The 16,860-nt window shown below is 40.6% G+C and overlaps 1 protein-coding gene across 3 annotated transcripts in view; it reads left to right on the forward strand.

The window, feature by feature from the left end:
- The first annotated feature begins 608 nt into the window (after positions 1–608).
- Positions 609–16,860, forward strand: part of Zc3h13 (zinc finger CCCH-type containing 13) — a 70,682-nt gene continuing 54,430 nt past the window's right edge. The window contains exons 1-4 of one of the 3 annotated variants that reach the window (XM_051160841.1): positions 609–802; positions 8,674–8,799; positions 9,290–9,399; positions 11,216–11,327. In XM_051160841.1, the coding sequence (XP_051016798.1) occupies positions 8,683–8,799; positions 9,290–9,399; positions 11,216–11,327 (339 nt within the window). In that variant the 5' untranslated portion in view covers positions 609–802; positions 8,674–8,682. The remainder of the gene's footprint in view (positions 803–8,673; positions 8,800–9,289; positions 9,400–11,215; positions 11,328–16,860) is intronic. The other 2 variants (XM_051160838.1, XM_051160840.1) reach the window with 2 other exon arrangements.

Here is a 16,860-nt window from a genome sequence, read left to right on the forward strand (position 1 = left end):
TCTTACACTAACTTTATGGAGATCAACGGGTCCAAGCAGCAGAAGCAAAGGCGCTATGAAGCATCTTAAGGATTTCCACTGCAAAATTAAAAAAAAAAAAAAAAAAAAAATCTCTCTTCCTGTTCTTGAAAGCACAATTCGCGCGCACAGCTTTTGCACCAGCGACAGGCCAGGCTGGGGAAAGGGCGGATGTCATATTCTGCAGTTCTTTTAGAAGCAAGCCAGGCTGTGGTTACTGCCAGTAACAAAATGGCACTTTACGCAATAGAAAACAGTTAAAAACAAGAACCTCAGCCAATTAATTGAGACTCTCAGCCCTCCCAAGCTAGCTCCCTGTTTCCTTCCCCACACCTCAGTACACAGAAGGCGACAGGCACACACACTCTCCGCACCGCCCACGGGACGCGGCGGGGGGCGGAGCCCTGGAGGGGCGGGACTTAATGACGACTAATCTGGAGGCCGGAAGCCGCCGGTCCTGCGAAGGAGCAGGGCAAACTCGCGACTTCCGGCGGCCTTTAGATGCTGCCGGGCTAGCGGCCTTGGGAGAGTTGCGGTTTTAGCGCGTTGCCTTGCAGCGGTTTCTGTGCGGCTCCTCTTGTATCCCGAACTCTCTGGAGCCTGGCGAGGGACCCGGGCTGCCCCGCTGCACCTTGTTCCCGGCGTCCTCCCGCCTGCGGAGGGCCGGCTCCTGGGAGCCGCGCGTGCGCGTCCTCCTGGTCGTCGTCCCGGGGCCGGGCGCGGGGACAGCTGAGGTGGCAGGGACGCCTGAACACTGCGCTTACCAAGGGTGCTCGGAGAGGAGGTAAGCAGTCGGGGAGCTTACAGGGAGAGGCGTTGGGCCGGGCTTAGCAAGGAGGCCAGCGCTGCTATCCGTCCTCTCTCGGCTTCTGCTACTTGCGAGTCTGAACTCTGCTCGAGCATCTCGCTCTTAACCTGTGCAGTAGCTCCCAGTGCTTCTTCGATCTGTGTGTTTGTTGCTCTGAGTTGTGATTCTGGAGTCTATGTCACGGGGCAGGCGGACTCGGGTACGCTGGCGCGGTGGGTCGGTCGCGTTGACGTGTGGTGAAAGGGTGCAGCAGTGTGATCTCGGATTTAGAGTTGCCTTCTTCGCGTATTCTTCCAGACCTGTCGGAGAAAGGAGAAGCTTAGTTTTGACTGTTTCTGGTCTTGTTTCTTTCCAGGCTGTAATAAATACTAGTGGGAGTGTAGGAGTGCTACCTTATCTTCACACTCCCTGGGCAGTCACTTTTGGCAACTATCAGAAGCAGGGAAGGAAAGGAGAAGGTAGATCGGACAGTCTCGTTTTCTAGGCAGGTTAACATTTATGCAGATGATACTGGTAGGTTCTTGTTTGTGAAGGGCAGTGTCTTACGTTAGTTTTCTTATGAGTCTAACGCTAATTTGAAGTTTGACAGTTATGGGCGTGTGCAGTCTCTCCTGGCTTGTGGGTCTTTTAAAGAAGTAATTTGAAAAGACTGGAACTTTTAAGTTTGGCATTTAAGGTTTTAAAAGTCTGATTTGGTTGCTCAGCTAATTCGAAACGACTGTGGTTCTGGCTATGTGTTCAGGTTTGCTATGTAATATTTGGCATTACTAGCGTTAGAACCCAAGCAACAGTATTTTGCAACACAGTGTATAGATTTTAAAACAACTTCCAGCTTAATTATTTAGATTGTATCAAATGACAGTTTGATCTGGAGACTTAGCAAGCTGCCTTTGCGTGCAAACCACTTGAGTTTCAGTGTGAGCTTCTGGTAGGACGTAGTTGTATCGAACACACAGTTGCCACCAACCCATAGAGGGTGGGTCATATACCCAAATGTGTAGAGACTCTAATCAGTTCTAGAAAATGATGTTGTCTTTGAACATGGCTACATCTTACATACATTCAATTTGGGGCGGGCTGGGGGAGTGGGAGGGCGTGTTTGGTTTTCTTCGAGACAGAGTTTCTCTGTGTAGCCTTGGCTGTTCTGGATTCTCTTTGTAGACCAGGCTGGCTTTGAACTTACAGAGATCCACCTGCCTCTGCCTCCCGAGTGCTCACTTCTATACTTCCAGTACATAACATGGTGTAAATAAGTATGTTTATACTGAATTGTTTAGGGATAATGTAAATAAAGGTTTGTACACATTCCGTGTAGTTTTGGTGTTGCAAGATATTTGATCACACTGTGGACTCTGAAATTGTGTTATTTATGGAAAAATCTGTTTCTAGTTGTGGTGTGGTTCAGCCCTTGCATATACCTTTAATCCAAGAGCTTTCAGTTTATTGTAAACAGGATTAAATAAAAATCAACCATAGGTCAAGAGGTGGAGCAAGCAACCAGTTGACATAAGAAAAAAAATTTTGAGTGAGAGGAAGTCAGGAGGATTGATAGAGAGACGAACAGGAAGTAGAAAAGAGGGAAATTCAGTTTGAAGGGTTTTTGGGACAGTGTTGAGAAGGAGAACTGGCTTTTTCCTTCTGGGACACCTGTTAAGGAGGAAGGTCAGTGGGTGCTTTCTCTGCCTCTTTGAGCTAGAAGACTTTCACACCAGCATCTGGCTCCTGAGTCTTCACTGGTAAAATAGAATGTTTGAGATTTTGTTTAAAAACAGCATTAAAAAAAAAAAATCAATCCAGGGATACAGCCGCTTTATTTGCTTTCTCTTTACTGGTGATTTAGAGTGAACACTAACCATTTATTTTGAGATGTATACTCTGTCCATACTTGCCCGAAAGCATCTTATATCATAAACTAAGGGGGATCGGGCCTGGTTAATACTTGGATTGGAGATGTACACACTTATCTCAGTTTGATGTCTGAATATAAATTTAAAATACTAAAGCATAGCGTACCTTTTATTAATACATTTTATTAAATAATTAGTGTTAATTTATATTGTATTAAGCATGAATTTTGGGTTTAAACCTAGGTCACATTCTCAAGATATCACATATATTATCTATGTATTACATAATATATATACATACACACACACACACACACACACACGCACACACACGTACGTTTTTTTACTTTCCAAGATTTGAATCCAAAATATACCTGTCTTAAATATTTAGGATAAGGGAATTCTCAGCATATTTTTTTTACTAACAATAATTACTTATTCAAGAAGAGCCACCTCTGTCACACTTTTTCTCAGCCGTGTTTACGGTGCAGAGCCCAGAGTACATTGTTCCCTGAAGAAGGGGAGTAGTTCTCATATTTGAGGTAAATTTTCTGTCTTAATAGGCTCAGCGTTAATGTATCAGAATTTGAATTTTCTTTTTTTCTTCTTAAAGTTGAAAGGAGATAATGAAAGCGTGAAGTATTTATTGTATTCCAAAGGAGAATAGGTAAAGGAAAACAGCTGCATGGTAGCGCTTGCATTTGAGAAAGACATGAAGTAGATGATGGAAGCTTAAACCAGAGAATAATTTGAATACCAAGTGAAGGAACATCTTCAGACAAGAGCCAGTTTACTAATAAGTTATTGGTTTACAGTCTCTGTGATCGACAAGACATTGGCATCTACAATTCTGGTCTCTGTGTGTAATATTTCTCCTCCAATTTGAAGCACTCATACCTATCTCAGTAATGCTTTTTTGTCCTTTAATCAAATCCACTCTCTACTCTTTTGTGGTGGTCATCTTTCCTTGTGAACTCAGCATTTAGGATTGAAAATTTTGAGCTTTCACATCAGTTGATTACATGGTTTTGAGTTACATGGTTTAATATATGAAAAAAAAATTTTTTTCTGGTGTATTGCAGATTATGTATTTTTCTCCAACACATGAAATTTTAAGTTACATTGTCTTCTGTGCAAATAGGAAGCATTTCTTTATGTAAAGTCATAAATATGTGACTACTAATGTCAAGGGCAATGTCACATTGTGGGCTGCTAGTGGAGTTCTTAGGTGAACAACGTATTAATGAACTGTTACTGTAATGAAATTCCTGATATAGGATACTTATGAAGAAAAGCAATCTTATTTTAGAGATTTATGTCCAAGGTTGGATCTATTGCTTTGGGCTCTTGAGTGGGTGGGATAAACCAGGAAGTGGAGTTAGAGGGAGAGATTAGCAGACAGGCTCTACGCCCCCTTTGAAAGCACCCCTTTGCCTCATGCTGCAGGGATTTCCTATCATGCCTTACCCCTTAAAGGGTCCATAGCATCTTCTACTACTACCACCCTAGGACCAAGCCTTCGCTGTCAGTCTTGGGGCTCTGGGGGGCATTCGTCCAAACCTTAGCAAGCGACCAGAGGTGTTCATTCCAGAACCTAAGAAGCTGAAGAAGGAGGATTCATTCTAGATGGATATTTTATTCTTTCACCTTTTGTGCCTCGTGGTTTAGACCTCTCTATAATCTAGACCTGTTACCAAAATACAGTGTATTTGTGGGACAAAATCTAGCACTGCAGGAGTCTGAGGCAAAGAATACATCTTTTACTTCATTGTATTTCCCCCTTAGTTTGGAAGGCCAAGTAGTAGCTGGAATAAAAATTCCTAGGAAATCACCCTATAGTTGAATCTTTTTTTTTTAAAAGACTTGTTGATTTTATTTTTGGTTTATGTATATGAGTGTTTTGTCTGGATGGATATATGTGCACCACATGTGTGCCTGCTGCCAGAGGAGACCAGAGGAGGGTGTTGGGTCCCCTGGAACTGGAGTTATGGATGCTGTGAGCTATCATATGGGTGCTGGGAGTTGAACCATGGCCCTCTGCAAGAGCAACAAGTTTCTTTCCAGCCCCTCAGGTGAATCTTGAGTCATTCTTTATGCCATCTGCAAAAGCAGTTCTGTTTGTATGGGGGAAGCTTTTTACTGGCAAAAGTACAAATGTGGGAGTGTGGCTCATAAGTTGCGACCTGTAGTGCTTACTTCATTTGGTGTAACGTCCTGGTGGGGTTTAGGCATCTAGGATGGGAGAGCAGCTGTGAAGCCAGGCGTCTCAGCATGCTCAGGGAGGAGAGCAGTAACCATCTGAATGGAGGTGACAGCAGGTGAAGAAGTAGAGCAAGGGACTACTTTAGAAGACCAGGAAAGGGGGCTGGAGAGATGGCTCAGCGGTTAAGAGTACCGACTGTTCTTCCAGAGGTCATGAGTTCAATTCCCAGCAACCACATGGTGGCTCACAACCATCTATAATGTGATCTGATGCCCTCTTCTTGCAGAGCACTGCATAATAAATAAATAAATAAATATAATAAAAAAAGAAGACCAGGAAAGGAGGTGGCAGATGATCAGTACTTCAAATATAGTAGTAAATAGTGTTTAATTAGGATTCTCTAAAGCAGTGCTTCTCAACCTTCCTAACACTGTGGCCCTTTAATACAGTTCTTCATAACATTATCTTGTTGCTACTTCATAACTTTAACTTTGCTACTGTTATGAGTCATAGTGTAAATATCTGATATGTAGGATATCTGATATGCAACACCTGTAGGGGTTGAGACTCACAGGTTGAGAGCCTGTGTAATAGGCATACAATGGATGGAATGAATATATATGAATATATATATATATATATATATATGTATATATGTGAATATATATATCCATATCCAGTGGTTGTTCAGTGCACAAGGCTGGCTGTCTCAGCTGGTTGGTCTTTAATATACATCAGAATCCTGAAGAAGTAGGATCTATTGCCAGAGAAGGAAGAGTGAGAGCAAGCATGTCCTTCTTGTCCTTTCTCTAGGCTGCCACCAGGAGGTGTGGTCCAGAGTTAAGGTGGATCTTCTCGCCTCAGAACATCTGGATTTAGGATGGGTCTTCTCACTTCATAAAATTCAATTAAGAAAAATTCCTCAGAGGTGTACCCAGCCCCTTGGGTTTTAGCTAATTCCAATATAGTCAAGTTTACAAACAAGAATAGCCATCACAAATAGTTTCTTGCAGTGGTGGAATCTGTTACTGTTTTAGGCAGGAAGGGGTGTTGGAAGAAGAGACATAGAGTGTAGGAATGCCGGGGACAAAGCTAACCTATGTTCACTGAGAGTGATGGTGCAGGAGAAAATGTTAAGTTAAAGTGATTTTTTTCTTTTTGAGGCTGTATTGTAAGATGAGACCATGTGCTCATGAGAAGAAAGGTTTGCATTCCTTTTCAGGTTCTGACTGGCTAGCTCATAGGGAACTTGGAATCTATTCCATTTTATTAAATGTTTGAGGATCATGATATATCATGATTGATTGATAATATTATAATGGAGCTTTAAGATGCAATTTTATCTTCAAACTTTTTGGGGCATGCGTGCGTGTGTGCGTGTGTGTGTTTGTGTGTGTGTGTGCGCGCACGCCCGCACAGGTGTGCCTGCACGAGCGTGTTTGTCTTGTTTTTGTTTTGGTTGTTTGGTTTTTTTCGAGGCAGGATCTCTCTGTGTAGCCCTGGCTGTCCTAGAACTCACTCTGTAAAACAGGCTGGCTGTGGATCTGCCAGCCACTCCCTCCCAAGTGCTAGGATTAAAGGCATGCACCACCATGCTAACATACACGTACTTCTTATTGCCTTCTACAGAGATAGAAATTGTACATTTTATGTGTTTTTCTCAGTTAATCAAAGCTCTTGTTTTTCTAGATCTTTTTCTGCACCACATCTCTAAGTTTTCAGTTCATTCATGCTCTGTACCATAATCAACGGGATATATGGGCTTTGCTGTATCTTCCTCTGCACATTTATGTTTGGGCTGAGAATGAGAAAAATTATAGATACACATTGTGCAGATGCTAATATATATTCGGCTCATTTGTCCCCTTGGAGAATGGGCTGATACAACTGATTTTGCTCATGTATGTGGTATTCTACAATGTTTTGAAGTATTTAATTACTTCAGAGTTATTTCCTAACTTCTATTGTGTTGAAAGAATGTTTATATTTTCTGTTAAAGAGTTAGTAATATAAACTTCCCAGTTAAGTCCACCTTGATGTACCATTTTAAGGTTTCTTCTTCTTTATTTGCCATCTTTTTTTACTTGTTAAGCTTTTTCCTACTTTTTTTGAATCTATTACAATATGACGTAAATAACCTAATTAAATTAAATATTTTTATGATCACTATTGAATGTTTAGCTTTGATTTTTATATTCCAGGATATTTTTTCTTTTCTTTTTGCTGTTTTTGTTTTCAAAACAGGGTTTTACTATTTATTCCAGGCTGACCTTAAGCTCACCATGTAGTCCAAGTTGGCCTTGAACTCACAGTCAAACCCACAGTTTTCTGAGTGCTAGGTTTACGGGTATGCCCGACCACACACCCAGCTGGTGCTGATGTGATTTCCTGTCCACTAATATATCTTTATTTTGATACCATATTAAAGAGAGTCTGTGATCTTTATAAAGACTAGTCCTGTTGCTGGGCGGGTAGCTCAGTTAGTAGAGAAGGTGGGGAGCCCTATGCTCAGTCTCTAACCCTGCAGACAAGACCAGGCTGGGTGGTACATTCCTGGAATTCCAGAAATCAAGGGAGGCAGAAGGACCCAAAGTTCAAGGTCATCCTTTGCTGCATATTGAATTGAGGCTGAACTGGGCTACATGAGATTTTGACTCAAATGCACGCGTGCGCGCACCCCCCCCCCCAACACACACACGAGAAACTAGTTGTATACCAAACAGAAATGACATAGTTTTTGTTTGTTTGTTGTTATTGTTGTGTTTTAGCTGCTATGGCTCTTCCTAATAACTTGACAATTACATTTCCTGCTAAGGCTTAGGTGATATCAACTGTGCAGTTTAGCTCTTTTGCTTTTGCTCATAAGACTGTACCAGTTGCTACTTAGCCTGGCATTTGTTTTCTAACATGTGCTGTCACCTCAATGTTCACTTTCAATTATTTAATTCGATTAGTTTTCCGATTATAGAGTTGGGTTTTTTTAATGCTTTGTTTGGCTTTTTAATGTACTTTTTCAGTTTTTATTTTTTATTGATAATAACGACCCATTCATTACTTTTAGCACCTTTGACTTTCATAGCAGTGTGTGTTAGAGTACAGAAATTCCTTGCAGAGTTTCAGTTTTTTGGTATTACTGAAAAATGAATATTTTTTTTTATCAGGTTGTCTTTCTGTGACCGCCATAGCAAAGAATACTTATATTTTTGTTTTGTTTTGTTTCGTTTTGCTTTATTTTTTATTTTCTTCTAGACATGATCATGCTGTGAACTGGAGATCCTCCTGCCTCAGCTTCCTGAGGGCAGGGGTTTCTACCTGTGGCTCCACCCAGACAGGCCACACTCATTTGAAGCAGGTCTTCTGTAGCTGCTTAAACAGCATCAAGAGCTGTTTCTACATGAGTTAAGATCTCACCTGGCTTTAGTGCCCTGGGTGCTTTGGCTTCCATAGCCTTTGAAGTTAGCTAGTTCTTAGGCTCGCAGTCTTCCCCTAAAGCTCAGACCTACTAAAATTTACAACAGTTTCTCCAAGTGACTGATAAAATAACATTTGAAGGTGAATGTCCGGTACAGGCCTCGTCAACAGATTCTAGAGTTGTTGCAGAGCTAGAAGGCAGGCTATAGCAGGGAACATTTTGTTTACTGGTGTCCTCTTCGGTGTCTTACTGTCCATGCCCCTGCCGCAAGGAAAAATTCTCAACTTCAGAGTTTTACCCATAGCTTTGTCTGTTTAACGTTTTAGGCTCAGGTGTGTACAATTGAAACATTTTACAGTTTTAACTCTCTCTTTTTTGGTTAAAGTAGTTCAAAATGTCAAAAATTAGGAGGAAGGTTACAGTGGAAAACACCAAGACCATATCTGAGAGTACATCCAGAAGACCTAGTGTGTTTGAGCGGCTTGGGCCCAGCACTGGCAGCACAGCAGAGGTGAGTTGATAATACTGTGGTCACAGGGAGCTTATTGGAAGGAACTAGGAGTATGGCTCAGTGGCTGAGCCCTTACCTAGCATGTATGAAGAGGCCTAGCTCGATCATGTGCACTGGGGGAAACATTTAAAATATGATTATTGATGTACTGATTGCTATTATAAAGGAAAATGTGTTGTTTTGTCATGAGCTTGGCTTAGCAAATTTTATTTTATAAAAAGAAATAAAAGGGGATGTTAAGGTTTGCAAATTTCTTGTTATATAATATTTTTATTTGTTCTATGTATAATGTATCTCGATCCTATTCATGCCCCATTCCAGTATCACCTCCTGCCCCACTCCACCCCGCCACACCTTCCTGTGGTTTCTCACTTCTTTATGGTATTATTGGAGTAGCATATACTTAGCTGGCGTTTGGGTTGCTCTGATTTGATTTCGCCCCTGTAGCTCCTTATCTTCAGACACTCACATAGTAATATCTGCCTCCTAGACACAGTGCCGTAACTGGCTGAAGACTGGCAGCTGCCTCTATGGGAACACATGTAGGTTCGTACACGGCCCGTCACCTCGTGGGAAAGGCTACAGCAGCAATTACAGAAGGTAACCTGAGAACTCAAACGTTTCTATAGTATTGAAAACCAACGTTTGCAATTTAGTGTAAAAATATGACATAGAGCCATATATTGGGTCAGATTTTATGTTTTCGAATAGTCTTAGCAATCGTAAGATTAGGAAGATCTGTTTGTTACTTCTAAAATTAATAAAACAAGACCTTAGCTTTAAAGTATACATGCTTACATGTGTTGATAATAGATCTTTTTCTCAATGTGTATATTCAAATCAGTGTACACCTGTGGAGAAACTGAGCCAGGGCGAACAGCCCCTGAGAAGCCCCTACCACACACAGCCCCAGTTGTGTATTAAATTGGTACTTGAACAGAACTCGGAGGTGTGAGCATTCAGTTTCAGTAAAGTTAGACTATTCAAAACACAGGAAAAATATTTGTTTGGTTTGGTTTGGTTTTGGTTTTTTCAAGACAGGGTTTTTCTCTGTATTTTTGGCTGTGCTGGACTCACTTTGTAGACTAGTCTGGCTCTAAACTCAGAGATCCACCTGCCTCTGTCTCCCAGAATGCTGGGATTACAGGTGTGTGCCCGGATAACTCAGTAAAGTTTAAATGAGACTTAATTTTAATTTTCTAAAGACATTTTAAACTTGTATCTTATACAAGTTTTGCTATAAAATCTACTTGTCAAACTTCCTAGGGCACTGTGTGAATATAAAAGTGTTTAGGGGCTGGAGTGATAGGTCAGTGGTTAAATATCCCTTACTGCTCTTCTAGAAGACCTGGGTTCAGTTCCCAGCCCCCATGTAGTGGCTAACAACCATGTGTAACTCCAGTCCCAGGTGATCCAATGTCCCTCTCTGGCCTTGGGTACCAGGCATGCACATGATACACAGACATACTGCAGACAAAATACCCACACACATAAAGCAAGCAAGCAAACAGATAACTAACTTTTCAGTATGTGGGAAAACATTTCCTATGGAGAACATCATTTTGCATTTGATAGAAACTTGGCTGAACTGAATTTGTACAACAAAGATCTTTTTAGTATTCTTTTTGTCCCCTTTTGATAATTTTTGTAATAATTTTTAAAGGTAACATACATAATGCTTTATTCCAGAAATAATTTAATCGATAAACAAAGAATTTACCTAGTCCTGAAATTGTGTGTGCTGATTGCTTTGTATATGGCATTAGTGGGAAAACTGAATATTAGCTATTGGGAATATTTTTTAAAGAGTGTGGGGTGTGTGTGTGTGTGTGTGTGTGTGTGTGTGTGTGTTTTTGTTTTGAGAGGACAGCTTTTGGGAGTCTGTTCTTTCCTTCAGGCCTGAACAACAATCACTTTTACCCACTGAGCCATCTTGATGGCTGCTGGCTCTCATTTCTAAGGTGCATGAGGTATTTTCTTAGTTGGTAGTGTGTCCAACTACATACACACTGTGGATGGGAAAGCTTTCCCTCTGAAATAACTTTGCTACTTTATAACTTAACCTTTCTTCTTCTTATCCTTCAACTACAGTCTGGCTGATGTATTTACATGGCAAACAGGAAGTAACTCAAGCTGCCATGCACATATTTGTTCTCTTCAGCTCATGCACCGTTTCTCCCTCATGTTACCAGTGCTTACCACAGCATGGACGTTAGCATGCATTTTGAATGACATTGAGAGAAAACTTATAAATAGTGCTTATATTTTTAAATACTACTATTTAAGCTGAAACAGTATTTTCAGAAATTTAGGTACTAAGCACAAAACAGTTATATCAATCTTTATGAAGTATTTCTATCATTTTAGAAAAACATCATTTAAATACACGTTTTTGTTGTTTTCTTTTGTATCAAAGGTCACCAGAAAGACCTACGGGCGACCTCAGAGAAAGAATGAAGAATAAACGTCAGGATATGGATTCTGAGTCTCAGAAGCGGAACACGGAGGAGTCGTCCTCACCCGTTAGGGTAGGCATACAACTTATAAAACCCACGTAAATAGCAGTCATTCATTTCATAAATTTGTTTTAAATATTAAGTTGTACGATAAATATATGGTAAGTCTCTAATTAGATGTCCTGTATGAATAAATAACAGGCAGGGATTCCTGGAGAAAACTGTTCTTCTGTGTACTTAAAATGAAAGGGATTGGCCTGCTGAACTTGGTCAGGTGCAACTTGAAGGGCTTTGACCTTCCTGGAACTCCTGAGTGCCTAAATGTAGTATCTAGTTGTGTAGCTAGCCCTCGTGCAGTCTCCATCCCTCTGTAAAGAAAGTCCACATTGCCTGTCAGTCACTCACTGACCATGAGCCCAGGGCAGGCATGAAACGGCTTCTTGATTAATAAGTTGTCCACCCTTTGTGCCTCTTTAAATGAAGCATACAAGGTATCGTCTCTTGTGACTAGCTTCCTTCGCTTAGTTTTTAACACTTAGGGAGGATTATAAGATGCATAGTTTGTTTGTCTTCATTTTTTTCGAAGAGTATTCCACTAATTAGTATCTCATGTTCTGTTTACTCACTTGTCATTGATGGATATTTGAGTTCTTTCCACCCTGTAATGTGAGTGAGAACATTTGTGTACAAGTCCTTGGTTACATATGAGGCCATTTTTCTTGGTTTTATCCTGGGGAACAGAAATGCTGAATACATGTTCTATTAGTTTCTTTTCTGTTGCTGTGACAAAATACTTGATGGAAACAACTTAAGGGGCAGTTTATTTTGGCTCTGAGTTTGAGCCAAGCTCCTCCACAGTGGCAGGAGTGTATGGAGGCAGGAGTACAGGCAACTAACTGGTCGTTTGCACCCACAGCTAGCAGGCAGAGAACAGTGAGGGCTGTGCTCAGCTCCTTTCTTCTTCTTATTCAGTTCTAGACCCTAGCCCATAGGAAGGAGTCCCCACTTCAGCTAAGCAGCTTTGAGACTCCCTCATGAAAGTCCAGAGTTATGTCTCAGGAGATTCCAGAGCTTGTCACACTGAGGTCAGCATTAGCTGTCCAGTGTGTGTGCCGCCTTCACTTTTGAGGATCTGCTAGAGCAGTGGTTCTCAGCCTCCCTAATGCTGCAACCCTTTAATACAGTTCCTCGTGCTGTGGTGATACTCCAGTCAACACATTATTTCATTGCTACTTGATAACTGTAGCTTTGCTACTATAGTGAAGTGTAATGAAAATACATGATACGCAGGCTATCTGATACACAACCCTCAGAAAGCGCCATGACCCACAGGTTGAGAACCACAGCTTTAGACACTTCTGGCAGTATTCGAGCATCTTTTGGGGGTATCTAATATGTGAAAGGGTAGTTTGACGCTTAGGGGTCAGGATGGTTAAACTGCTGTGCTTGACTGTCATTTAGAGGGTGTATTGTTTTTACTTCTTGACAGTAGGATATGAAGGTTCCAGTTTCTCCATATTCTTTTTCCAGCTCCTAACTTAATTGTGATTTTATTTTATGATAGCTGAGGAGGATGCCAAGCATTGTGTGCATACTCAGTTGTTATTAGTGCATATTTGGACATACTGTGCCCATTTTAAAAATTGGGCTGTCTTTATTATTAAGTTGTAAGAGTTCTTTATATTTTAAATACAAGTAAAATATATTCTTTGAAGTTTCAAGTTTTCCATGTTTTTTTCTGGTTAGTAATGTGAAATAACTGTATATTTATGTACCATCAGTTTTATCAGTGTTAATTGGTAATTGGTTAACTGTTAATGCAAATAAATATAGGTAATTTTCTTGTAAGTTAAAAATAGCAAAAAATAAGATTGGCTATTCTAAAATTTTGTTTCTACTCCTTTAACTATTTTTATTCTAAAATAACTTAAAATTTAAGAAAAGTTATTAGAATAAGCATATAATTTCTGTTTGCGTTCATATTTAAGGTGCCTAAAACACATTTTCTGCCATTCTGTGATTGTCATTACATATTTAACATTTTTTTCAAGACTGGGGACAGTGTCTTACTTGACTATGACTGACGTGGGCTCAGGCAGTCTTCTTGCCTCAGCATCTGATAGATGCAGCTGTCGTCACAGTGTGAGCATGCATGCATGTGGGTTTCTTCCTCTGTCACCCTCCACTGTATTTAAAAAACAAGGAAATGAAAAACACTTTGAGAATTGTCTGAAAATTTCAACATGCATATAGTATATTTTAGTCAGATCCCCTCCACCAGCTCCACCAGCTCCTCTTCTGTATCTACGTGACCTTCCACATATCCCTCCTAACTTCCTGTGTTCCTTTTCTAGCCCTACTCTGTCCTGGCATCTCTCACTGAACCCAAGCTCACCATTTTAGCTTGACTGGCTGGCCATTGGTCCCCTGGGATCCCCCTATCTCAGGTCTCTCCAGTACTGGGTTGCAGACATGTGCTAGGATGCCCAGTATTCCATGGGTGCTGGAGAGCAGCCTCAAACCGACAGAGACACTTCCTGAAACAGCAGCAGCAAGCACTGTCCTCAGCCATCTTTCCAGCCCCTTGTCTTCACTTTATTGATCATGTTCTTTAAAACTGAACCGTTTTGGATTTTTATGAAAGTTAGCTTACCTGTTATTTCTTTTTATAATATTTTTTTCGAGATAGGGTTTCTCTGTGTATTAGCCCTGGCTGTCCAGGCTTGTAGACCAGGCTGGCCTTGAACTCACAGAGATCCATATGTCTCTACCTCCCAAGTGCTGGGATTAAAGGTGTGCATCACCACACCCAGCTCTTTTAAAATTTTTATTGTTGCTTACTCTTTGGGTGTCATTTGAAAAGCTTTTATAATGCAGGGTCATAAAGGTTTATGACTGTTTTATGTGTGTCATATAAAATATAGATAATATCAAGACTAAAATGTCCTAAAATATTAAAGAAATAGCTTACTTTCTTTCAGGAAGGAGAATTTGAATACCCCCAAAAGACGCTCCAATACCGTAAGAAGTATCTCAAGTTGTGGTTCTCAACCTGTGGGTCACGACCCCTTTTGGGGGTTGCATATCAGATACCCTGCATATCATGTATTTTCATTATGCTTCATAACAGTGGCAAAATTACAGTTATGAAGTAGCAATGAAATCATTTTATGGTTGGAAAATCACCATAGCATAAGGAAGCGTATATGATAAGGTGTCGGAAATGTAAGCAGAGTGCATGTGGACAAAGTAAACAACTCTGTGCAGAACCAGAGAGCATGGCACAAGGAAGGATAGGTTACTGAGTAAGAAGACAAAAAAGGGAGAGAAAACTAATGCAGTTCACCATGGCGAGTTGTTAAGGACTAATGTGCTTGAGGAACTGTGGTGCCGTGTGTTTGGCTCCTGCTGTGGTCTGAGCATAGGATAGGGCTGAGTAGGCACTGTTCAGTTCACTTAAACAAAACACCATCTGATGTGCAGCCTCAGTTGGGAAAGCATGGTGGCCTTGGCTCTGGCTCAGTCTCAATTGAAATGTGCTATCAGTATAAAATATGTACTGAGCCTCAGATATTCAGCATGGGAGTAAATAAATGTCAGTTTTTATGGGATTACATATTGAAATGACAGATTCTATTGCCTGAGTCAAATGAAATGTATTCGCATTTCTTCTTCTTTTTCTTTCTCATGTGACAGTGGAGAACTTTGTGCACTCGCATGTTTTTGTTAGAGAGGGAAGCCTTCTTGATCTGAACGGACTGTAATACAGTTGACCTAGCTCGAGTGAGTAGGGAGTTAGTACTTCAGCGAATCTACAAAGCCTTTCCAATATAGTAATTGTATTGTGTTTTATTCTCTAACAGGCTTGTTATTTTTCAGAATTTGAACATAGCAAATAAATTAGCATTGCGAGCAGAATTGGCACCAGAATATAGTCAGTGAGAATAGTTAAGCATTTGTCAATGATAAAGGTATAAATGTGTCCTAGGAACTGTCTCTCTAGAGCAGCTGTGTCGCGTAGGTAGTTCGTCGTAATAAGAAAGTGTCTGTTAGAGTTTAGAGACCCTCTGTGGGTGGTCCCTTTGTTTACATAGACCCTTTCCTCAGGACAGATGGGCTAGAGAGCAGTGGTCTAGCTTTACTGCTATATATTGATGGTTTTCTTTAGTGTCTATTGTGGTAAAAATAGTTGTGGGGTTTGTCATTTGAATTTGTTTCATGTTTTGTTTGTGGGGTTTCTTAGTTGCTCTTGAGACAGGGTCTGATACTGACACCTCACAGTCCTCAACTCCTCAGACGCCACTGTGTCCAACTTTGATGTTGGTTTAAATGTTAATTAATTCAGCTCCTTCAATCTGTCAATTTTATGAACATTTCTTGTTCCTACAATGAACACTTAGAGATGTGTTTTGAAACTTGCTTTAAACTTCTGCTCTCACCCTGATTACTTATCTTCAGATAGGGAATCTGCTTTAGACTTAATACTATCATGGGCCAGTTTAATTTGGCTATTATTTAAATTACTTTTTCAGATTTTACTTCGAAGGTGGAGCTCAAAATGACTGGCCAACGTCTAGCTTATTTTCGGTGTGTTATTCTGATGTCACACACACGCTACACTAGATCTTTTCCTATTCTTAGTTGCCAAATTTTGTCCTATTATGATCAAAACTATGTTTCTAGTGTGTGCATTGTGCCTGGGAAAGGTTCCTTCCAGAATTCACTTCACTACAAGTTTGTTTTACAGTCTCCTCCATACTGTCTTCCATACTCCCACCCCAGCCATGTGCTTTGTTCCTTTTCTATCTGCATCTTGATATTTCCGACTAGATGAAGAAAGATTGACTGTGGCTAGAGAAGGGGGTGGGTCCAGAGCTGGTACAGTAGGCAGGGATTTTGCAGTAAAAGGCTTTAAGGTAGGTTATCAGTAACTAACCATATCCTGAGCAAGCCCCGTGACCTTGCTTTAAATCTGTAATATTAAGTAAGGTAACTTTTCCCATATGCCACAAGTTACGGTAAAAACCAAGTGGGGAAGTACTAGTAAGAATTCTTCAGAAAAAGTAAAACTGTAAGTGCAAAATAGAAAGAGTGGGAAAGCACTAAGTTAACAGTTTAGGAAGCTGATTACTGTGGGGGGTAAATTATCAAATGAGTGTTTACTGAAAAGGAAAAGATATAAAGAAGAAGCTAGGTAACAGAAGTGCAGACAGAGATATAAACATGTCATCTGGTAGAAATTCGTATAGCAAACCGTACAGGGATAATTATGATATTATTTTCATCATAAGTAGTTTTCTTTCATAAGGAAACCCACAGGGTTACCGTGCTGCCGTGCATTTGCTGTGCAGGTGCTGTGCAGGTGAATCCTGTCCAGATTCAGAAAGGTCAAGAATGGATATCTTGTCTCTTCTTGATGTGTGAACCTAAGCAAAGGACTGAGAGAACATGGATTGGAATCATTTGAAGGCTTATCTATTTGCACCTCTCGAAGTTGAGAGTAGTCATTTGGAAGCCTCAGTTCGCTATGTGGGTCTATTTATGTGAATAACTTGGGCTTCTTCTCACTCAATGGCTGATGCCAAGGGTTGATAAATGTCACACA

This window comes from Acomys russatus, chromosome 18 (assembly GCF_903995435.1).
Source record: "Acomys russatus chromosome 18, mAcoRus1.1, whole genome shotgun sequence".
NCBI lineage: Eukaryota > Metazoa > Chordata > Mammalia > Rodentia > Muridae > Acomys > Acomys russatus.